At 44.2% G+C, this 25,000-nt stretch overlaps 1 protein-coding gene across 13 annotated transcripts in view; it reads left to right on the top strand.

Moving 5' to 3' along the window:
* The window catches only part of elavl4 (ELAV like neuron-specific RNA binding protein 4), a 92,342-nt gene extending 69,405 nt beyond the window's left edge, over window positions 1-22,937 (top strand). For 8 of the 13 annotated variants that reach the window (XM_048251845.1, XM_048251848.1, XM_048251856.1 and 5 more), the window contains 4 exons: window positions 802-955; window positions 12,058-12,292; window positions 15,440-15,478; window positions 18,799-22,937. In XM_048251845.1, coding sequence (XP_048107802.1) covers window positions 802-955; window positions 12,058-12,292; window positions 15,440-15,478; window positions 18,799-19,126 — 756 coding nt within the window. In that variant the 3' untranslated portion in view covers window positions 19,127-22,937. The remainder of the gene's footprint in view (window positions 1-801; window positions 956-12,057; window positions 12,293-15,439; window positions 15,479-18,798) is intronic. The other 5 variants (XM_048251851.1, XM_048251846.1, XM_048251852.1 and 2 more) reach the window with 3 other exon arrangements.
* The last annotated feature ends 2,063 nt before the right edge of the window (window positions 22,938-25,000 follow it).

Here is a 25,000-nt window from a genome sequence, read left to right on the forward strand (position 1 = left end):
ATAAAGTTCTGAAGTTCTCAGAGTGTAAAAATAGACATAGTCAGAATTGTTTTTATATATCATGGTACCATTGTCCTTCTTTTCTGAATGTTAAGGGATGCTAGCTGACCCTATTACGATGTGAAAATTACAGTGGCTAGGTCATTAACACTTATGTGCCAGGCCATGTTGAGACAGAGCATGTTTTATGTTTTATTTCTGTGTGGCAACACTCACACAGAACCTTGAACCTCTTGAACCTTAGAGCTAATCTAATATCAAGTGATAATTAAAATTATGTTAGGGAACAGAAATTGTACGATGCAACGAACAGATCATGTTTCAGAGACAGGGTTGTGCAAAATCCGAATTGCAATTCTGCTTCTTGTTTGATACCTCAAGTGAAATTCAAGAATTGAATTGGAATTCAAGAGCCAGTTTCTATTCAATTCTGGAATTTTGCACACGCCTGTTCAGAGACATAAACGGTAAAATCATTTTTGTTCACCTGCATTCTCAGACACAAAGATTTAAGTTCCTCAAATGATGAAAACTATAAACATTGCTCTAGTGCCCGCGCCTCTGTCCTCATTTGATAAATATAAAATCTAGACATTGCTCTATGCCCCTGTCTTCATTTGTGGTGTGCTTCTGTCTTGTGATGTGACCCTAGTCCCTGACCTACCTCATCTCCTCTCTCCAGAGACCCACCACCACCCCACCTGCATGTGTCATATTCACTTATTGGTCCATGAGTGTGCTATTAATCTGACCTGTGATATGGCTCCCGTCCCTGACCTGGCCCATCTCTTCTGCCCCCAGGTGTCGTACGCACGCCCCAGCTCAGCCTCCATTCGCGATGCCAACCTGTACGTGAGCGGCCTGCCCAAGACTATGACCCAGAAGGAGCTGGAGCAGCTCTTCTCCCAGTACGGACGCATCATCACCTCACGCATCCTCGTCGACCAGGTCACAGGTATCCATGGGCCCTCTTAATCACACTCACACACACACACACACACACACACACACACACACACACACACGCAGGGAGGCACGCACACACACACCACACAAATTTACGCATTACACACTGCAGTGAAAATGTCAGCAGTGTGCAAGCAAGAAAGCTAGTAATTGAGCTATTTTGTGTTAGGATGACCGTGTGAACGCGTTGTGATATGATGATCATGCTAACACGTGTGTTAGGATGACTGACCATGTTAACATTCGAAAATGAATAATATTAGCACTGCAATAGATTTTACTGGTCAGACACGGTCCCTTTCAGTCACACACACACACACACACATATATAGATGTACACACACGTGTCTGAGTGTATGCACAGTACTGTATGTCCAGTAAGCTGTGGATACACACACACAAATGACAGATTTCTTCTTGCACTCACAAATGTACACGTTGTCTCTGTCTGATAACTTGGACAGGCACGTACAGTATAAAATACATTTCTAAATCACATTGTAAATCCCACAAACACACATCAATTCGTGTCTCCTTGCGTTCCTCTACACCCATACAGCCATACACAATCACACATGCAGGAAAAACTAGATTCATAAACACACATTCCTAACCGCAGTTAAATGGTAAATGAATAATGTATTACAATTTATTACAGTTATATTCACAAAACCACAGAATGCAGTAAAGCACACGCAACACACACACACACCAGCACACTTACAGTGAACAGAAACACACACACACACAGACTCAAACAGTCCCACACACACACACACATCCATATTGTATCTGTGTTTGTGTGTGTTGAGAGAGAGAGAGTGTGTGTGTGAGAGTCAGTGAGTGTGTGTGTGTGTGAGTGTGTGTGTGTGTGTGTGTGCTGCCTGTGTGAGCCAGAGTCATGCAGCATGGCAGAGGTTGCGTAACGGGGAGCTCAGCGAGTGTGTGTGCGTGTGTGTGTAGCTCTCCCCCTGCGGCAGTGCGGCTCCTCTGTAATGTGTAATGTGTAATGTGCCCTGATGAAGCAGAGTGAGAGAAGAGTCCCTAGCGCCAGCACTCACACACACACACACACACACACACACACACACACACACACACACACACACACACACACACACACACAGACTAAATATACACAAACATACACAGATACACATTACCCCAACGCACATACATACAAACACATGCACTCTCTCTCTCTTTCCCTCTCTCTCTCTCTCTCTCTCTCTCTCTCTCTCTGTCTCTCTCTCTGTCACACACACACACAACACATACACATACATACACACATACACACACAACACATACACATACATACATACACACACAAACTGACTGTTTGCCTGCCTGAAAGAAATGGGTTTGGAGGCCCCTCACGCAGAGGGAGGGCAAGCAGCTTATCGTGTTTGTTTGTTTGCACCCATTAGATGTGCTTAGTGATCAACAGGAGCAACGGTGGAGGTGGAGCGAGAGAGAGGGAGGGAGAGAGAGAGAGGGAGGGAGAGAGAGAGAGAGAGAGGAGAACAAGAGAAAGCAAAGGAGAAGTAGAGCAGCAGAGACAGGGAGTATAAAAATAAAAGAGAGCCAGACAGAGTCAAAATGTCACCTGACTGAGAGAGGAGGGAGAGAGGATACTTGGGGTGTAGCCTCCCAAATTCAGCTCTGATCATGAATAACTCAGCTGAGCCAGGGCCTAAATGGAAAGGACTAGCATAATTTAGAGATGTATTCCAGTGGAGCTGTATTTACGGGGGGAAAGAGGCGCTGGTAAATAATTCATGGGGTGGCAAGCACTGCAAACAGCATCAGTTAGGATGTGGAGCACAGGCTGGGTACAGAGAGGGAGGGGGGGGGGGGGCTGTCTACAGCAGCCTCCAACATGCAAGGATGAAGATATCCGCCAGTGGAGTCAGCTTTTAAATACTGTACTCACACAGGCATTCAGCCGCACGTGCACACACACACACACACACACACACACACACACACACACACACACACACACACACACACACACAAACACACACACACACACACACAAACACACAGACACAGATATGCAGACACACACACACACACACACACACACACACATACACACACACACACACACACACACACACATACAAACACACACACAGAATGAAAAAACTCCCCTGCCACCTCCAGCCCCAGACTGGCCCGTGAATCCTCCCTGGGGTGTGGGATTCGCTGGAGGAATTTTAATGACTAATTAAATTTTAGTTGCCGGTGATTAAGGAACAACCAAGATTTAAGGAGGAGCCAAATAGATCTCTGTATGTGCCAGCACTTCTCTCCTCTCCTCCGCTCCTCTCTTTTCCTCTCCTCTGCTCCTCTCTTCTCCTCTCCTCTCCTCTCTTCTCTTCTCCTCTCCTCTCCTCTCCTCTCCTCTCTTCTCTCCCCTGTCCTCTCTTCTCCTCTCCTCTCTTCTCCTCTCCTCTCCTCTCCTCTCCTCTCCTCCTCTCCTCCCCTCTCCTCTCCTCCCCTCTCCCCTGCTCTTTTCTCCTCTCCTCTCCTCTCCCCTTCTCTCCTCTCTGCTCACCTCACCCCAGCAGTAAAGAGATATGGACCAGAAAGACACTCTCTCCTGCGAAGGTTAGAGTGTCAGGGTGTCTGTGTGTGTGTGTGTGTGTGTGTGTGTGTGTGTGTGTGTATGTGTGTGCACGCGTGTGTATGTGCTAGAGAGAGGTGGTGTGTTAGAGAGAAGAGAAGAACACTCTCTCTTTACTGACTTTGATGCTAATTTTACGTTCGTCAGTCTGCGCCGTGCACGCAGTCGTGTGAGCTACGTGTTAATTCGTTTGAAACAGTTTTTCTCAGAAGCCATCGCTGCGGCTTGCTTCTGGAGCCCCCCACCGAAGACACAGCGTGTTACATAAAAAGACAAATTGCAGACCACAGCAGCGTCTTGCATTTGCCTAAAATAAGCATTTGTTTGACATGGACAAATGGCTGACGGAGCCACAGCACGCTGCAGTGGAATGCACAGAAGAGGCGCAGGCTGCAGAGCTCATCTCAGCAATGCCCACTTTAGTCACTCTCTACCTCACCGTCGCTAAACGCTTTGCCATAGACCAGATACATGCGTACATACAAATACACACACACACACACACACACAAATACACAGACAAACACACACATATGCATACTCATATACATACACATGCACAAATCCAAAACCCATAGACATACAAACATAGACATGGGTGCACATGCACACACACGCACGCACACACGCGCGCACACACACACACACACACACACACACACACACACACACACACACACACACACACACACACACACACACACATAAGAAATACACACATTAACACCCATAGACACATACTCACAAACAGAATATACACACACACACACAGAGAGAGAGAGAGAGAGAGAGAGAGAGAGAGAGTCAAAAACACACTCTACAAATACACTCTCTTCTCTGACATCAAATGTAAAATATGTGAGGAATGGACAAAGCGGAGGCCTGGGCAGCGTTGCACTGATTCAATTGGAGTGTCAGAACCCCCGGAACTCTGCTACAGCATGTCCAATTGATGAAACTTTTCTCCTCCAAATCATTGTGCCCAAAATAAACTACAGCCGGCCAAAAGCAAGCGTGCCCAATAGCCCTTTTACTGATCTGCATTCTTTACAGATTGCTGAACTTACTGCATTTGCAGTGTACTGTTCAAAATAATGCAAGGTTGGCCAATATGATGGGTTGTACAAGACTTTTGTGCTACTGGCCTTTGAAATGAGATTTGATACTTCAATTCTATGTTTAATTGACAGAAATACTTTAAAGGAATGGAATTATGTCAGTGCAATCTATGCTAAAGAAACATTTTTGACATGAATTATTAACAAGCTGTCATATATAGCTTGTTAATAATTCATGTCAAAAATGTTTCTTTAATCTCATAGTGGAAGTTCATACTGTCATTCTGCATTTTGTCATTCCTGGAGGATCTCGGCATGACGAATTCATTGAGAATAAAGGACTCAAAATTCACGCACGCACACACACACATACACACACTCACACACACACACACACACACACACACACACACACACACACAGATAGATACATACAAACACATACACATCCATCAAACTGTTGTTGCAAACTGATAATTAGTATGTAACACAATACAATACTTGATTGTATAGTTGGCTTGAGGCTTGATGGTAGATCAAGGCTGTGTAATGTAACATTAGCCACTTTTCTACATAACACATGCCTGGAAACCCTACTGGGAGTGGTGTGTGATCACAGAACTCACAGTGAAGAGCCAGTTTAGCCAGACATGAGTGTCAATGAGATATACGTCCCACTTTGATCAATAGTCAAACATTCAGCGGCGCTCAGTGAGCTTTGTGCCGCAGCGATCAATACGTGGCATCAATGAGAGCAAATATCATTGATCCAGTCCTGGCTCATACACGCTCTTAAGCACAAGATGACTGTTACTTACTGCTCTTCCATGGGCAATGCAGGGGATGTATATCTCACTCTCTCTCTCCATGAAAACTCTCTCTCTCTCTCTGTCTTTCTCTCTCTGTCTCTGTCTCTCTTTCTTCCTTTGCTGCTATTGTCGTAGAACACCTGATTAACTAATTCAAACTCAGAACAACTTGAAGACGCGAGAAATACTGAAGACTGGTCATCTCTGTGTCTCTTTACCACACATGCAATAAAGCCCAAACATGGACATGCACTTTTTTATGAACTACATATACACACACATAGAGAGCTTGGGATAGTGTCGTAAAATCGCTAAGAATTGTCGGAATCATAGTAACGGCGGCTACTGTACAGATAGAAGTCCAATGGGGCAGGCTGACTTATATCAAATAGACCTCTATTTTTCACTGCTGACAGGTTCAACATGTAATCGCAAATGTTGGCCAACATGGAAAGGATCTGAATGGATATATAACTATGTCTGTTTTACCCAGTGGGCGTAAAACAACTTAATACGAGTGTTTGCATGAGCAGTAGTAAGTTACAGCTTCATAACATCAGTAGGCAAATTCATGTTAACTCAGTGTTACAAACCCCACAGAACAGAAGCCAATCTACAGCAATTAAAGGTCTTTACTTTATTTAAGTAACACTCTGTTGCCTTCTTGTACTGTATATCTTGTCGTTGTGAAGGAGCTCACATTTGCTTATATCACGGTATATCACCGTTTATTTTCTTATCTCGTCTTGACGCTTACTACTTTCTCATTAGTAATCGCTGTATCTTCCTTTAGCATACTGCTAAAATGGCCGTTCACACTCTATACACACACACACACACACACACACACACACACACACACACACACACACACACACACACACACACACACACATATATATACAGTATACAGTATATATAGCCTATGTCTATGCAGAAAAGATTTAAATGGGCATCTAATGGACATTCTAAAGAAAAAGTTCAGAGCCAAAAGTTATTTGTTATACACTTGTGAAGGTTGTAAGCAGCTCTCTCTCTCTCTTTCCATACGCTAATAGTGCACTCATTATGCACACACACACACACACACACACACACACACACACACACACACACACACACACACACACACACACACACACACACACACAGATACACACGCATGCACGCACTGCATAACAAAGTGCTTTGTGACATTGTGGATCAAATGAAACGGAACCTTGAACAAAAGCGATGTGGGGTAATAAAGCAGCAACTCTGTCTCCTCATTCATATTTGACCTCCTCCACCTCGGAACATGCAAGCCAAGACACTTTTTTTCCCTACCTTGGCCCTCCATTTCACTCAGGCAGACAGATGGTCTCCTTGCTGTTCATTTACAGCGCCAAGCGTACAGCAGCTCAGCGCTTCAAAGTCTTCTTCTCCCCGTGTCTTTTCAAACACCATCTGTACCGCCACAAACGAACTCACTTGAAACAAGGACGTTTTTCCCCCCGCCGATCCGTTGCGCTCAAGAGAGGCTGTGGAGGAGACGGGTGCTGTGTGTGTGTGTGTGTGTGTGTGTGTGTGTGTGTGTGTGTGTGTGTGTGTGCGTGCGTGAGTGTTTTTTCTAGTGTATTTAGTGCACAAAGTTTAATAAACGTTCCATACTGTTGGCGCTGCCGCTTAAAAGAGGGGAAATGAGAAAGTGCTTAAATTTGGAGAGTGCAGAAGAGAGGAGAAGAGAAGAGAGGAGAGGAGGAGAAGAGAAGAGGAGGAAGAGAGTGGAAGCTTTCATTAACAGCCTGGCTCCTTAGATCTTTTCAGATTTCCCAGAGGAACACCCTCTTTCTCTCTTTCTCTGTTTCTCGCTCTCTTTCTGTGTCTCCTTCTCTCTCTTCCTCTCACTCTTTCTTTTTCAACCTCTCTCTATGGCTCACTGTCTCTCTCTCTCTGTGTGTCCTTTTCCCTCATCTCTCTCACTCTCCCCTCTTTCTCTGCCTCTCTCACTTTACCTGTCTTTCCCTCTCTCTCTCTCTCTCTCTCTCTTTATCTCTGCCTTTCTCTCTCTCTCTGCCTTTCTCTCTCCCTCTCTCTCTATCTCTGCCTTTCTCTCTCTCTCTCTCTCTCTCTCTCTCTCTCTTACTGGGAAAGCGAGAGTGGGCGTACAGGAGGAGCAGCTTTGTCAGACGCGGCCGCAACTCGACTCCATGCGCGCCGTCTTTAGCTGTCTTCCCTCGACTTGAGCGCAGTGCTGCCACACAGGCTTTATTATTAAACCACTGAAGCAGCCCCTGTGCCGCAGACGCGTGTGTATGCTGGGATGCGATAAGTTCAGGTAGAGCGTTGCGTAAGCTCCTGGCGATTACTGCTGCCGCCTGGAGGAAAGACGCCCGGCAGCAGCCCGGGATACATTACTGTGGTCCTGATGCTGCGCCGGCCGTGATAAGTGCTGAAACAGGTTGCTGCTGCTGCCAGTATCTCCTGTCTCCTTCTCTCCTCATCCTTCTGTCCTTCTCCTCTCCTCTACTGTTCATTCCTCTCCCCCTATCTTCTCTTATTCTTCTCTCCTCTCCCCTTTTCTCCTCTCCCTTACTTCTCCTCTTCTCTTCTCTTCTCTCTCCTTCTCCTCTCCCTTTTTCTCTCCTCCTCTCCCCTTCTCTCCTCCTCTCCTCTCCTCTCTTTGCTTTCGTCTTCTCTCCTCCTCTCTCGTCTCCTCTCTTAGTTCTGTCTGCCTGGCTCTTTGCTCTGTTCTGTTTTGCAGTTAAAAACAGCTGGAAGCTCATTATGATAATGTAGGGAAAGTATGCAGAGAGGAGCTACGTGTTGGGGGGTGGGGGAGAGGAGACTATGTGTTGGGGGGTGGGGGAGAGGAGACTACGTGTTGGGGGGGGGGGGAGAGGAGACTATCCAGGTCGGAGATTTTCTGAACAGCACTATGCCACTCCATCATAACACTGGCATTTAAGTCAGATCTAACCACATGGACGCACGAAAGAAACGTCACCAACACGCCCTCTCACTAGGTGTGAATTTTAACCGCATGTTCTACGCCTCGTTCAGACACAGCACATTTACATAATGTCAGGAGGAAATACTAGGGGGGGAGTAGTAGAACAACCGGCTAAATTCGGACTTCCATATGATCGGTTATGTCGTTCAGATATACAGCCCCACCGTTTAACATCGGCAGAACCTCCGGTCTTACACGTATGTCTGAAAGCACTTTATGTGTTTGTGAAGGGGGTGGAAGAGAGGAGGCTATGTGTTGGTGAAAGTACGTTTTGGGAAAGGGGATGGGGGAGGACAGTACAGTCCAGTCAAAACATGAAGTCATTCATTTACATTTTTAACCATTTGCAAGATGGGAGGGGGACGGGGTTTTTTTATGGCCCAAACTAACAATGGAGGCCCTCCTTGATTTTCTCCTCTTTTCTGGCTGGAAAACCACTGTTGGATATGGGGGCATGTAGAGAACAACACCGGCCACACACAGGGTCAAAACAGCTGCCTCTGACAGACCTTGACCACCGCCGGGACAGATCTGAGTTTGCTGTGAGTTCACTGTAAACCGCAAGCACATACAAACAGTCTGAGGAGGTCAGTCTTGGTGAACAAACATGGACTAGCGTTACAGCGAATTCACATTGAGCAATGTGGAATAGTTAAACAGTAGTTAACAGTTCAAAGAAAATGCATTTGGTTCAAACATCCACCTACTGTATTTTTACAGAATATCAACACACCTCTTGTGGCATCAGTTGCTTTTAGGTTATAGCAGCCCAACAGTTACGGATCAGTCAGAACAGTCCTAATCTCTAAAGCGAAAACCCTTCGGCTAGCAATTTAACAGATAGTAGTCTGTCGCACTCAGGCAGCAGTTGCCTGTGGGGAGGTACCAGACCTATGTTCTGGTTGCTGATCTGATCCGATCTGGTGCAGAACTCAGGGAACCCAGTGTGTGTCAGTGCTGAATCAGAACCACAGCAAAACGGTTCTTGTCCATCTTGTTTTACGGTATGACTGGCAAATTCACCAGGAGAGTCCTACATGAGTAGAGCCCCCTAGACTGTAGTAGTAACCCACACACACACACACACACACACACACACACACTACCTCCATTCCAAAAGCATCTTAACCAGGGCAAATAAAGATGATTAAGCCATGTCAACAGGCAGCAGGTAATCATTATTCATTTATATGTAATCTCAGATCTCTGTGGCTTAAATATAATTCATAACATGGCATTTCAGACCGATGCTGTTCAAGCACAGCTAAAGCAGTGGATCAAGAATTCCTGCCTATAAAATAATAATTCTGCTCCTAGTGTGTGTGGGTAATTTGCTGAGACACACACCTTAACGACGGCCCCGCGCACTTTTTTTGTCAGAACATTCTAGTATTTTACACGTCGTGGCCTCGGATCACTGTTCTGCTTTCCTCGGAAGCAGGCGGTGACCCCAGATTCACACCCCCGATGCAGCGCTAACAACGGCGCGGAATAATGCATGTGTGTTGCCTGGTTTTGCTTTCACTTCTGTCAGCCTAATTAAAAAGTACAGGTTTCCGGGCGGGAACGTGAAAGCCTGTCACAAGCCGCCGCGTGAGCTCCTGAGCGAAAAACAGCTCCATGTTTCCGCTCAATGGAAAGCGTTCGGCGCCGGGGGGAAAAAAAAACCGCCATGGTGTCTTTTTTTTTTAATGTTTGTTTGGAGGGCTGCGCTGATTTGCATAGACAATAAGACAGCACAACAGCAAACATCAATACAGTGTGTGGCGCATTGTGCAAGGAGGACAGAAGATGACAATGAGACAGGAGGCCTGTGATGTGGAGCTGGTGGAGGAGCCTGGCTGTGCACACACACAATATTATGCAAATTGCCAGAGCACAGGCATCCCCTGCACAACCGGAGGATCGGCCCCCACGCACACGCACACACATACGCACACACACGCTAATAACATACACAAACACGCGACGCGACGCGATTACGTAGTTATCATCGAACACACACACACACACACGCGAAACACAATGCGCTGAAGGCAAGCTTCACACACAAAAAAGACCTCCCGGGTAGAGCTTCTTTTTAAATGTTACTTTCAGGTGGCGGTCAAAAGACATTGCCTTGGAAACCACTCAAAATGTCGTGGGCACAAGAACGAACACTGGTGGGATGCGGCAGCACTTAGGCACTGGTGTGTGTGTGTGTGTGTGTGTGTGTGTGTGTGTGTGTGTGTGTGTGTGTGTGTGTGTGTGTGTGTGTCCTTCAGCTAGCACACAAGGATCACAGCATGTGTTCGCGGTTCGGCTTGGCACAGCACAGCTGGTGAGAGAAAACCAACACCGAATGCCGAGAGGCAAAGAGAAAAGAGAGGGAGAGAGATAGAGAGAGGGAGAGAGAGAAAGAGAGGGAAATAGAGAGAGGGAGAGAGGCACAGATGAAGCCGAAATCTCCCTCCATTCCTGCATTAGTAATCAGACAGAGGCTTCCATTGCCATGGCCTCAGACTGGGTTATCTCCAACTCCCCAACAGTTACAGATAGTGGAGAAGCAAAACAAATCACTTGTCTCTCTCTCTCTGACAGCGGCAGGGTTCAGGACAGTTAGCTGAGATTTGGCTGCCAGAGTCCAGCAATTATTCTAAATCAGCCTCTCCAACAGACGACTGACAAAAATGGTACCAACGTACGTCAGCAAACAATGTGAATGAATTTGGTTAGCTCTGTGGGTGTTCATTCAGTGATATGTGGGTAACAGGAAACTGGATGCTTTTTCATTGTGCACTATGAAGACTATAATTTGGTTAATGTTACATTGCACAGCCTTAATCTACCATCAAGCCTCAAACCAACTATACTATCAAGTATTGTGTTACATACTAATTATCAGTTTGCAACAACAGTTTGACTTTTGAGCTTCACTTTTTAAGACACTACTTTGTGTGTGTTTGTATGTATCTATTTGCGTGCGTGTGTGTGTCTGTGTGTGTGCGTGCTGTGTGTGCGTGCTGTGTGTGTGAGAGCTGACCCGTCCAGTGCTAGTAAAAGTATGGCCCTGCTGTTTCTGATGTGCTACATATATCTGTGTGTGTGTGTGTGTGTGTGTGTGTGTGTGTGTGTGTGTGTGTGTGTGTGCTGCTCTGTCCAGTGCCAGTAAAAGTATGGCTCTGTTGTTTCTGTGTGCAGTGTGTGTGTGTGTGTGTGTGTGTGTGTGTGTGTGTGTGTGTGTGTGTGTGTGAATGTGTGTGTGTACATGTATGTGTGTGTGTGTGTGTGTTATATGTATCTGTGCTGACCTGTCCAGTGCTAGAAAAAGTATGGCCCTGCTGTTTCTGATGTGCTACATATATCTGTGTGTGTGTGCTGCTCTGTCCAGTGCCAGTAAAAGTATGGCTCTGTTGTTTCTGTGTGCAGTGTGTGTGTGTGTGTGTGTGTGTGTGTGTGTGTGTGTGTGTGTGTGTGTGTGTGTGTGTGTGTGTGTGTGTGTGTGTGTGTGTGTGAATGTGTGTGTGTACATGTATGTGTGTGTGTGTGTGTTATATGTATCTGTGCTGACCTGTCCAGTGCCAGTAAAAGTATGGCCCTGCTGTTTCTGATATGCTGGCCCCACAGGAGGCTCGCGGGGTGTGGGCTTCATCCGCTTTGATAAGAGGATAGAGGCGGAGGAGGCCATCAAGGGCCTCAACGGGCAGAAGCCGTCCGGCGCCGCCGAGCCCATCACCGTCAAGTTCGCCAATAACCCCAGCCAGAAGACCAGCCAGGCCCTGCTCTCCCAACTCTACCAGTCCCCCAACCGCCGATACCCTGGTCCGCTGCACCACCAGGCCCAGAGATTCAGGTAAATGCCTCACCTGCGTACACTCATGGCCGAACAGTTAGTGTACAGGTGTGCACTGGTCTGTTTGGTCACACTTTACTAGGATGGTCTCCTAGAGGCAGCTTACAGATGCTCATATTATAAATAATCTGTATTAGTAATCACTGCTAATAACAACAGTCTATGGTACGGGATAAGGGGTTGGGGTTGGTTATGGTGATGCTCAGTAATTGTTCAACAAGAATTTTACAGACTGAAGTTGAACTTCAACAAACCATCAGTAAAAGTCTGTAGGCGGACTGTCCAAGTCAAGTGGTACCATTTGTTTGATACTAAAGACTAACGGCTTAATGAAAAGCAGGAAGTGAGTTTCAGGCAGTTGGATGTTGTTGTCGTTCCCTAGTTCTGTACAACCAGTTTTATGAGTTCTTGTAAAGTGAGATTTAACAGAATGGAAATATGAGAATGGATAATGAGAAATTTGAGAATGGATTTCATCTGTACACTCCCTCCCCTCTCCCTTTAATTTCAAAAGGCCTCAAGAGTAAAACAAATAATACAAGAGACAGTGGGGTTCTGTCGTTTTCAATGTCTCCATTAGCTAGTCTTCATTTCCCATTGGTCTATTCTAACCATCATCACCATTCTCACCATCCTCATCATCATCATCGCCATGAGCACCATGTCAATCATCCGTACCTCCATCCACCTCTTTATTCAGACTAGGGATTTTTTTTTTTAAATCCCAGACGTTTCCATGACAACACCTATCCCAGACAGCAGACAATTATGGGATGGATCCGGCTCCGATCTGGCTCAGGTCCGGTCGGCATGACTCTGGCAGAAATCTGCACCAGATACAGAGCCGGGGGTCCACCCCCCAGCCCCCCTGCTCTTTGTAGTGTCTGGTCCATGAGATTAGTTCAGCAGGCTCCCCTGATGTTTGTGTTGTTCTGCTCCTGAGACGAGTCGGCATACTCACGCTGCGGGACTCCAGGGATTTGCCTTTTACATCCATCAGGTAGCTGGCGTCCCCTGCCTGGCCAGGAGCCGTCAGAAATACGACACGTCCTCTCCGCCCGCCTGCGAAAATCATAACAAAAGAGCAGGAGAGGAGAGCAGCATCAACAGCTCACCTACCCGATGTTTACTCCATGACCCGGCCTTTTGAGAAGCGAGGAAGTTAGCTGTTAGAAGAAAACAGGGGGGGGGGGGTCTCCATCTCCTTTTATTAGGCCTTGTCACCATTTCCACCTCTAACAAGCCTGTAATTAGCAAATTATCCCCATTATACCCAAATGATGAGCACTTTCCGATCAGGCGGATGAAAAGGCAGGCCGCCATTTGCATGCGTTAGCAGGCGGCACAAAGGTGCTATTGTGCTCTGAGGGCCTGTATCGGTGGTGTGAAAAGCTGGCGCGAGAGGCGGTATGTGTGTATGTGAGCACGGGTGTTTGTGTGTGTGTGTGTGTGTACGGGGTGCGCGCGTGTACACCAGCAGATGCCCCCAGCAGGGCAGACTGAGCTGAGCTGAATAGGGCTGGGCCGGGCCGGGCTGGGCTGCTCGGATTCCTCTGGGTCCTCGTGCCCTTCCGCTCACTCACCCACTGAGCTGCCGGCTCAGGCCCAGCTTGCCTAATCGGGTAATTGGCACTTTAATGATTCGAGAGAGAGAGAGAGAGAGAGAAAGCAAGGGAGAGGGAGAAAAAAGTGCTTTCGTTTTGTTTCAGGGATTTTTTTTTCCTTTTGCACACAGATGGGAGCTGTTCACCAACTGCTGACCTGAAGCATAATGATACGTTTAGTGTCTGCCTGTCTGTGTCAGTGTGTGCGTGTGTCAGTGCCAGTGTTAGTGTTTACATGTGTGTGTGTGTGTGTGTGTGTGTGTGTGTGTGTGTGTTTATGATTAAGCGTGAAAGAATCCTCTTTTCCAAAACAGTAAAAAAAAAACTCTCAGGTGTCAGCAAGATCAAATAGGTTGTGAGACAGCAGGAAGCCGAGATGAGAAATGACAACCATGGACAAAATCCAACCTAAATTGACTTCCTGTGCATGGCTGTTTGGATCATTGGGTCGGTGCTGTTACCAGGGCGACAGCAGGAGGATCGGGCCACAAAAAAGTTCATTACCTCATTAATTACATCATAATATGGAGTCAACGTGCCAAATATGCACAGCAATAAATGTTATGGTGAAACACTTGTACATCATTATCCTGATTTACTAAAGGTCTGGCCAGTGCAATCTTGATATCATCTGCATGGATTGTCATTTTTCTAATATTACAGATAATCTCTCATTGCAGCCTACTGTATAAGAGGACAATCTTGGCATTTCTTTGCAGCTGATAACAAGTGTCCGCTTGGCATTGGCTACATCATCCTTTAGTAGACCAGGGTCTGGACATAGTAAGGATTCAGTGATTTTGTTTATGTTGAACCACCATTTCCACACTGCATCTCGCTGAAATGCAATGACGATCATACAGCATCCGATACAGTCATACAGAAGTCTATTCATTAATATCTTACTTTGGAAAAGGGTTTATAATTTCACCCCCTAAACAAAATCATGTGCAATTTATAGTAACGCTCATGATAATAATCCATAATTTAAACAAAATATCACTAAATCATACAGTTGATTTCCAAAGCAAACTTTTTTTCCCAAATACAAAAAAAAAAAGTAAATTACAAATTTGTTGTGAATGTTCACAATCTACATGTGAGAATCTGAAGTGAGCATTCAGTGAAAGCAACTGAGTTAAGTCAGCTGGGAGCCCACCCCAATGAAAACCCCCACTAAATAACCTCCATGCAGTCACTCCCAGGGGACAAGTGCCCTGTGTGGGTGTACAGTATGTGTAAAGAGGGGCAGGGGGCCGTAGGAACACACGAGGGCTTGGGTGGGCACCAGCCAGTCCCAGCCAGTCAGTCAGTGCTGCTGCTTCCCCTGCTCGTCCCCTTCGCTGTGTGTGAGTGAATTCCACCCCGCCCTCAGCCTAGCGGTGGACCCCAAGTGGCGGACGGACGGGCCCCCCCCATCCTCCTCCTCGTCCTCCTCTTCCAGTGTTGCAGGGCAGGGCAGGGCTGTAGCGTAGCATTAGTTCCATTGAGTGAGTCGACCATCTGCCTGGCATTAACCCCAGAACCCTCCTTCTCTTTGCAGGCTGGACAATTTGCTTAATATGGCCTATGGCGTAAAGAGGTAATTAAAATCTCCACCGAATGCCAGATGTCCATGTTGACAAAATGATTTTTCTATCCTGATTTTTTTTGTGTATTTGTTTTCTTCCTCTTCTTTTGAGAGTCACTTACATTGAGTTCAAGGTTTTTTCTCCTTGAGTTTCTCTTTTCTATTTATTGTGTTGTTGAGTTTTTCAGTTACTATCACCAACAAGCTGCCAGATAAAAAGAAACATTTAATTTCCAACCACTGGGTATGCTTTGTTTGATTACAAAGGACTGTAGATATTTGTTATTTTTTGTTGTTCCTATTCTGTTGGTAGTTCTCTGTGTGGCTTTGTTTTCTTGTGTGTGAAGTTCTTGTTCTTGGGCATACTTTTCCACTGGATTCAGGTGCTCAAGCTCCAACTCTAACAACAACATAAATTAAAACATCAAACCAATTAAACCATTTATGCCTTTTTAACCTTTATCAACCTTATCAATAATTCATCCCAATACATAGTAATGCCCAGGGCGTGTAATACAGTATGCCTACTGATACCCTAATAGTATACAATTATATTATATTAATGATATTATATAATAGTATAATATACTAATAGTGTAATAGTTAGTAAAACTAAAAGCGTTAAAGAGAGGGCTTGAGAGACCTGGATCCCTGCAGGAAATGATGTTTCACTGCAGGAGGCCTAGACTCTTTTGTTCTTTTGGCCTTGTTTTGGCTTCCACTGCTACTGGTTAATATGTCTGGTCAATAGGCTTCTGAGAACGTCTTGAAACCGCTTAATAGCATTTTTTGTTGCATATTTTTCTTTTCTAAGTGTCCAGTGAAATCACTTTGATGTCCTCACACCAAAGTGGAAGAAGGGCTGTGACAGACTGACCATTGGGCATGCGAGAGAGAGAGCGAGAGAGAGAGCGAGAGAGAGAGAGAGAGAGAGAGAGAGACCCGTTGAATTTTCTTTTCCTCCCCTGATTTGAATTATTTACTGGCTTGCTGTGTAAACATGTTGCGATATCTATTGGTTTTCATATCAGCGACTGGCAGCTGCACCTGCTCTGCTGAGTGTGTGTGTGTGCTTGTGTGTGTGTGTATGTGTGTGTGTGTGTGTGTGTGTGTGTGTGTGTGTGTGTGTGTGTGTGTGTGTGTGTGTGTGTGTGTGTGTGTGTGTGGTTCTTCTGTTGCTTTCATGGCGGAGCGAAGCCTGGAATAATCTCCCGAGCAGCTTGCTCGACCTCGTCGTGTCAGCGGCTAATTTGTTTTACTGCAGCATGACAAAGGCGGCGCAAACTGCACAAATGACACCAGTCAGGAGGTGATGCCAGATAATCTCAGGGGCCACCACAATGTAGCCAAAACAGTTTTAGACTTTAGACCAAACACTGATCAACATTTCTGAGCTAAGAAAAGTGAAACTAAGGATGTGAAGACACTGCGAGCTTCTGTTTCATGTTAATGTAATGTCCATCAATGGTAGGGTGTTGTATCGTTATCCTTAAGAACGGCAAAACTTGACACAAATCGGTAAAAGAATTTGGGAAGTACCTCAACTTCCTCCCTCCGTCCGTCCTCTCTCTGTGTTTGGTCACTGAGAGTATGGCCAAGTACAGCAAGTACCCTCCAGAAAGCGGAGGCTCTGAAGCAGCATGTCTCTTTGCTTGCAAAGCACGTTGCGGTTGCAGGTAATTAATGAACAAAGGCGAAGGCAGGAGTCAGACTGCTGGAGATGAGAGCATTGCAAGGTAGAGCCGGCCACTCACGGAGGAGCGCTCGGCCACAGGTCAGCCTGCTTGTTGCTATGCAACCCCTGGCCCCGGCCGTTGGCTGTGGAGAGAGAGATAGAGAAAGAGAGAGGGAGGGAGCATCTGACGGACAGGCTATCTGGCCTCGCCCTTGCCGGACATGGCTGACCTCGAAGCATGTGCGTCAGAAAGACAAAATCAAGTCCCATTACAGTCAGGCAGGCATCACCTGAATAACTTTTTGGCTTCCTCTATATGTCTGCAATTCAGAACAACGAGGAGAAAAAATATCAATAGGAATAAATCCAGCTGCATCCTCTGCTGGTCCACATAAATGTGTAATAGCACAGGGAATTAATAAAGTATAAGGGGCAAACACACAAGGCTGTAACATAACGTGGCTATAGGTAGAAAGTACAGTCGAGTTGCCAGAGTAACTCTCAGCAGAAGGAAAGCTATGGAGCACGCCTGGCCTTTCTGGTCCATGTGGAGCTATCGATCACTGTCACACACACACACACACACACACACACACACACACAGCAGAGAGTATAGCTATGGCAGCCAGGCACAATGCACTCGGCTGCTCATGCCACAAAAATATCGGAGAGAGAGAGTGGATCCATTTTCCGTTTGGCTTGTTCCCCCGTTAGCCCCCGTGTCCACCTCCGCAGCCCACTGGGCAGGCGTGGTGTCCATGTCGTCCGTGTCATCTCTCAAACGTCGGCAGCAAAGCAGAAATCCCAATTAAAACACGCCCAGCGACGCTCACCGCCCCTCCATGAGAAGTAGCATAAGAAATTAAGCTTTCACCCAATTTACCTTTTATTTAAAGTGAGAAATGTCCTTTAAGCGGAAAGGCAATTAAGTGAAGTCAACTGAGCATTCAAATCTTTGTATCAGAGACAGAGAGAGAGAGAGGGCTGTGAGGAGGGTAAAGATTAGGCAACGAATGAGAGCTCTGTCGCATTCTAGATCTCTCATGAATTCCAATGTATTAATTCTACAACTTCCTGCAATTTAGCTTCCATTTGCTTCACGAAAGAAGAGACAAGGACAGAAAGGAGTTACTTCACAGCATATGTGCAGGCTATCTTGCTTTGTGAGCATCTTGCATTGAGTTGGCTGGGCCCCCTGCCTTCTTGGCCAAGCATAGCCCCATTCAGCCATCAGAGGGGCAGCTTGAGCTCGCTGTGCTTTAAACCTCTTGCAGTATTTAAGTGTAGAGTGGATATTCATAAACTCTGTATTCAAAAGCAGCTAAATGCGACATAATTACAACTAAATACTTCACACATCCAGCGTTTAGAGCAAGCTATTTTTTGGGCCTAGGTTTTTTTTTTAAAACATGATGAGACGTCAAAACTTTTTGACCACCCTTAGAGTGTCTTTGCGACACGTCTGAGCCCACACACACACTATTTCTTCTGTTTTGACTGTCTTCAGTTATGTATGTATCATCTAAATAGAAGAAGGTTCCACTTAAATACCTCTCTGTCTCTCTCTCTCTCCCTCTCCTTTTTTGTCTCTCCTCTTTCTGTCTTTCTTTCTTTCTTTCTTTCTCTCTTCTCCCCCCTCCCCATCTTTCTCTCTTAGGTTTTCTCCTATCACTATTGATAGCATGACTAGCCTGGTGGGGATGAACATCCCAGGCCACACCGGTACCGGCTGGTGCATCTTCGTCTACAACCTCTCCCCCGACTCCGACGAGAGCGTCCTGTGGCAGCTGTTCGGGCCGTTCGGTGCCGTCAACAATGTCAAGGTGATCCGCGACTTCAACACCAACAAGTGCAAGGGCTTCGGCTTCGTCACCATGACGAACTACGACGAAGCAGCAATGGCCATCGCCAGCCTGAATGGCTACCGGTTGGGCGACCGTGTCTTGCAAGTCTCCTTCAAGACCAACAAGACCCACAAGTCTTGAATGCTCCCCGTCCCACCCAAAAAAAAAACCCTAGCCACTACAACAACCCAACCCTACAGTCGCCCACCACAGCAACACTCGACAGCAACACAACATCCCCACCACCGACATCAAAATAAACTGGAAATGGCTTATAACATTACTGGACCTATAAGCCAACGTTGCCTAAGTATTACACAAACACAAAAAGAGAAATGTTCAATGATTTAACTTCAGCCTGTGTTTATTGGTGCAGGAATCCTGTTGTATATCCTTTGAGTTTATGTGGATGTACTCTCTCTTTTTTTTTCCTCTCTTCTCAGTAAAACAGTAGCAAATACCAGTCCCCCCTTGCCCCCTCTTATTTGAAAGAAGAGAATGTCCTTTCTTGATTCAGGATTTTTTTTGTTTAATCCGGATTCCACTGTCGTTAGAATTATTCCTCCCGTCAAAAAAAAAGAAGAAAAACACACACAGGGAGGGGGCTCTATTTGAAAATAGGTGATCATTCATTCATTTTCTTTGGCGTATATTAAACTAAAAAACCCCTGGTTGACTTAGAAGGGATGACACCATCCTTTTTTCTTCTAATGCAGACAAAAATTTCTAACATTTTTTGTTTTGTATTGCAAGCAAAACACATGACTTTCCTCACAGGGGTTTGGGAGATGGGGAGAGGGAAGGGGCGGGGCTAGCTTTCCTGAAGACACGTTAAGTGATTTAAAAAAAACACTGTTGCCAAAGAGAAGATCTCTTTGCTTGAAAATGCGTTTAGAAAAAAAATAAGAATAAAGAGAAGAAAATCTATTTTTATAAATAATGATTAAAAATAATAATTATTGAAGAATTTTTACATGAATCTGGATTTGAAAAAAGAGAAAAATATTTTGACTGGCTAATTAGGGGGGGGAGGGGGGGGGTGCCACCTGATCTTGTTTGTTCTGCCGTGGGACTTTTTAGGATCAGACGTTGTTTGTTTTCTGGGAGGGCCAGATCGGCGACAAGTTTTGTAGATGGAAGATGGATTTTAACCAAGGGATACCAATTCTGGCAGGTGATCTTCGTAATTTTTCATAGCAAGTTAAATCCTCGACAGCGATACCCAATAGGAAGGGAAGAGGGTCTTTTATGGACCTTATCATTCTTACAGTCCAGAGCCCAAAGCATGGAGAAGCATTGTCCACTTTTCTTTTCACCATCAGTCTATGAGATACCCGTAAGAGATATATTGACATATTTACATTTAGAGGCGCATTGTTCTGATTCGGTTTGCTCTTATTTGTGGTATTGCATTTGAAATGTACTTCCTTTTAGCAATCAACCGTAGGTGCTATATTTCATTATTCACATATCTTAAATATCCAAGTTTGTTGTTCTATGTGTTGTTTAGAGGAAAAAAAACTTTGGTGTTGGCATTAAATTGAGCTGCTGTTTTCTGTTGTTTTTGATTGTTGGCCCCCCCATCTGGTTGAACTTTTCCTTGCTGAACAAAAAGCCAGATGACTGAACTTGGGCCTTGTAAGAATCACTTAACGAGTTTTCTTTGGCTTGCTGACTTCTAGGTTAATTGCTGAGTGTGACGCGTTTGTCAAAATTCAATACTAATTAGCTAGTTTTGTTAGTCTAGGTATTTGTTTCCTTAACGGATCTATTACAACTGTGTCTTTATTTGTTGTGTACAAATAGATAATATATAGTCTACTTTTGTTTTACAATAACTATATCTATATGAGTTGTCACTGTTTTCTGTTTGAGCTTGTCTTTTTCATATGACAACTTTATGAAGTGATGTTTCAGTTGCTTAGAAAACTCGTGAGGAATCCTGTTTAATATGTTGTCATGTCGCTTGTGAAAAAAAAAGATGAAAAAAAAATTGGATTCAATTTTTTTTGGTTTACCGCTGCGGCAAAGAGAAATCGAACAAAAAGCATAAAAAATATAACTGTATTTATTTATGGATTGTTTCATTGATTAACTTATTTATTTATCTGGATTATTTATTAATTTATCTATTTATTTATTTATCTATCTCTCTGTTCCGTTGTCGGTGTTTTCGGCGTGACTCTGGTTCGGGGAGGGGGGACGTTTCTGAGCTCAAAGGGAACCAATCGACTAGGGGAGACACTCTTCCGTTAGTCCAGTGCACTGAGAACTTTTAGTACATTTGTGCTTTGTACCAATATATCAAAATTACAATATAAAAAATTTAAAAGTCGAAAACGAAGAAAAAATGTTAAGAGGGTTGGTGACGTTCTTCCCTTATCACTAGAAAACAGTTACTCGCTATGCATAACCTAGTTGATAGTTAAATTTGCTATTGCTTTTTTCTTGTCTTGTTAAAACAAAAAAATCTTTAAATCTTTTTCAATAAAATTTAGTCTTAACAGAATGTTATAACAGTTGTTCTGGTTCAATATATCCTGTGATAAGTTTTGTGTATTTAAAAAAAGCCCCTTCACGCCCTCCCTCCACACTCTACCATTGTTTTATGATTAAACTTTATGCAAAATGTGGGTCTTAACATTGCTTTCTGTTCCTCATGGATTTTTAACATCCACCACTGGAAGATCTACCATGACTATTTGATAATTGAATGTCCATTGTTTAAGGATTACCCGTTGCACTGGACCAATCAATGAAGATTCAATCATATTTTGTAAAGAGAAATCGTCAGTTTTCAAAAGAAAAAAATCATTACATCTAAATACTACTACTGATTGTACTGGTGACAGTTAACGAGATTGGAATATACTGGAGGTATTTAGGAGATGATACCGATTATATATTTTCTATAATGTAATATATTTTGAAAGGAAATGTAATGGGATGGTTTCGGGGTATAGTCTATTAGGGTTGCCTGATGGCCAGAATGCACTGAGTGAGTTTTGGTCGAGGGTAACTACTCAGACACTGCGTACCACTGTATACATGCTCTATCACTCTCTGTTACTCACAACTCCCCAGCCTAGAGCACGGAACCAGAGCCTAGAGCATGGTTCTGTCAACGGAAGGGTTCTAAGTAGCAGAACCCTTTCTGCAAGGCCCAGTGCTGTTGGGAGTTTAAATTATGCAACGACCCCAGTAGAATGTTGCTCTGACGTGTGAACACTTTCTTTCGTGTTTTTTTCTTTTCAGTTCTTTTCCACTTTTTTTCTCTACTCCTATGTTTCAGCGTAGTAATGTCTGCAACTGTCTATCTGTGTATGTGTGTGTGAGGTGTGATCGAGACTGTCTGGAATGTCTGTCTGTGGTATGTGTCTGTGTGTGTGTGTGTGTGTGTGTTTGTTTGTGTGTGTGTGTGTAGGAGTGATTGACTTGTGGGGCTACGTCGCTGTGGTCTATGTCCGACCTCTATGGCTCTGCCTCTCCCCTGTAGCGCCTTATAGTGGCAACCAGCCAATAGCAACTCAACAGTCTGTGTAGGAGGGAAGGTCACGTGAGGATCAAGGCTCTTGTCATATATCATTTCCTCCTCAAAACGTGTTTGTTTATTATGGGAGAAGTCTATAAATCCTTAAAAAAACAAAACAAAACAAAAAAACATGAAAAAATGTTCACTGGACCTAGCTGGTCTCTCCTAACTTATGTTATTACTTACTTATCAATTATGAATTATTATTGTTATTATTACTATTATTCTTATTATCCTTTATGCTTATTATTAATCAAATTACTGCGATGAATGACTTCATGTTATCCTTGCTAGTTTAGGTCATTTCTGAAACTGGATACAAATTAAAATATTGCTGTAAATGTTTTTTCTTTTTCATAAAACTGTTGTGTTTGAATTATTTGTACTTTTGAATGTTGGGACAATAAAATGAGGTGTCGAGATCTGTGGTAGCGTTGTTTTTTCCATCATGTTAAATAACTCAACATTAGATTAGTATTGTTGTTTTCTTCATGTTAGCCGATACAAAAAGATGTCCAGTTTAGTCACAAACACCTGTTTAGTCACAATCAGGTGTGACACAATGAAATTAGCCAGGTCTCAGAAGTGCTTCAGCAACACATTAACTTGCTACTATTTTTGAATTATTGGATGAAATTTTAGCTACACACATTACATTTGTTAACAAAATAACTGCACAAATGAGCAATAATCTGATGTGCATTTGAAACCCCTGTCTCAGTTTTTAAAAAAGCATTCGGTGTGCCTGCCCAAACTATCGTAAGCTTTACAGTCAGGTACCAGAAAGCAACACACGCATCAACAGCGATATCACAGTGCCCCCTGTATTCACTTTGGAGAATTATTTCCAATGTGCCTCTGCTCTGTCGATAGCAAAGACAAAGACATTTTCTCTTTTTTTCTAAACTCGCACAAGACAAATATCAAAGGGGACGACTGATCATATCCTTCGCCCTTCAAGAGACATACAGTATAAACAGCTAATATAATTTTCACAAGAAACGATTTTTCTTTCTCTTTTTTTCCTTGTTGGATGCAATCTCCTAAGTGACAAGGGAGGAGAGGAGGACACGGTGGAGCTTAGGGAGAAGAGGACACGTTGCAGATTAGGGACAGGTCCAGCCAGCCTTGCTATTCTGGTGGTTAGTAACTTAATGAGGCAAGAATCCCATCAAGGCACAAGAGCAGGAGAACATGAGTCACTCCGTCTGGCACCTCTCTCTCTCTCTATCTCTCTATCACTCTCTCACTCTTTCTCTCTCACTCTCTCTCTTCTTCTTCTCTCAAACTCCTGCTAACTGGTTACAGCCAGCCAGACATAAAGACACACCCCACAAAACACATCAACAACTCAATCCCTTACATCAAACTACAGCACAACTCATACAAAACCACATCATAGCAACATCATACACACATCAACATCATACCGAACGTCAATACACCACTACACACCACAACACACCACACAAAATAGACTAATGCTAACCACAACCCTACACCACCAAAGCACAAGATAATGCTAACCAAAACCCTACACCACCAAAACACAAGATAATGCTAAACACAACCCTACACCACCAAAAACACAAGATAATGCTAAACACAACCCTACACCACCAAAACACATACCACACAACAACATACCAAACAACAACACATCAACCGCATCACACAGTATAACTCAGAACAAACCATAAAACACCAAATATCAACACACACTAGCAAGCCAACATCAAATATACCAAACCACATCACAACACAACATATGTCACATAATACTACGGCACAACTTTTTTTACCAACTCACAACACACCAACTATCATCATCACACATCACAACACAACACACCCAACTAATGTACAGCAAAGCAGACTACTTTACACCAAACCACCACATCATCACACCACAAGCTCACCATGCCACACAATACCAAAGTCTCCACAGACAAGTCTTGCCATTCGGCAGCCATCTTGGTAATGCCCCTAGAAGAGTTGTAACTCCATAACAAGAATAGGGAGAGATTCGTAACTCTATAGAATGGTCAGTCACACAGTAAAAGTACATCACAGAAATTTGACATGACCATGACATCTCTACGACATCTCTACGTTCCCCAAACACTCAAATAAGAAAAACGTTTGTTTACTTGCTGACTGATTATGGGCCACATTTAGCGTTGTGGCTATATTGTCAACAGAAGCAGTGGGATTATTAAACACAACATTCAGATTAGGTGAAACATCATTTACACCACTTCCAACAATGTGAATCTTTATAATACAGAGCATGACTTCATGTTTAGTATTATAGAATTCACAGATTCTCCAGACCTTTGGAGATTTGTCTTCTCCCTTATAATGCCTTTGACAATGCTAAAAGAATACTCACAACCCATCAAACCATTGTACACCACAGTGCACTTTGCAAACAACTACAATACATTACAGTACAATGCACCACAACACATTGCACCACAACC

This window comes from Alosa alosa, chromosome 9 (assembly GCF_017589495.1).
Source record: "Alosa alosa isolate M-15738 ecotype Scorff River chromosome 9, AALO_Geno_1.1, whole genome shotgun sequence".
NCBI classification, from domain to species: Eukaryota; Metazoa; Chordata; class Actinopteri; order Clupeiformes; family Clupeidae; genus Alosa; species Alosa alosa.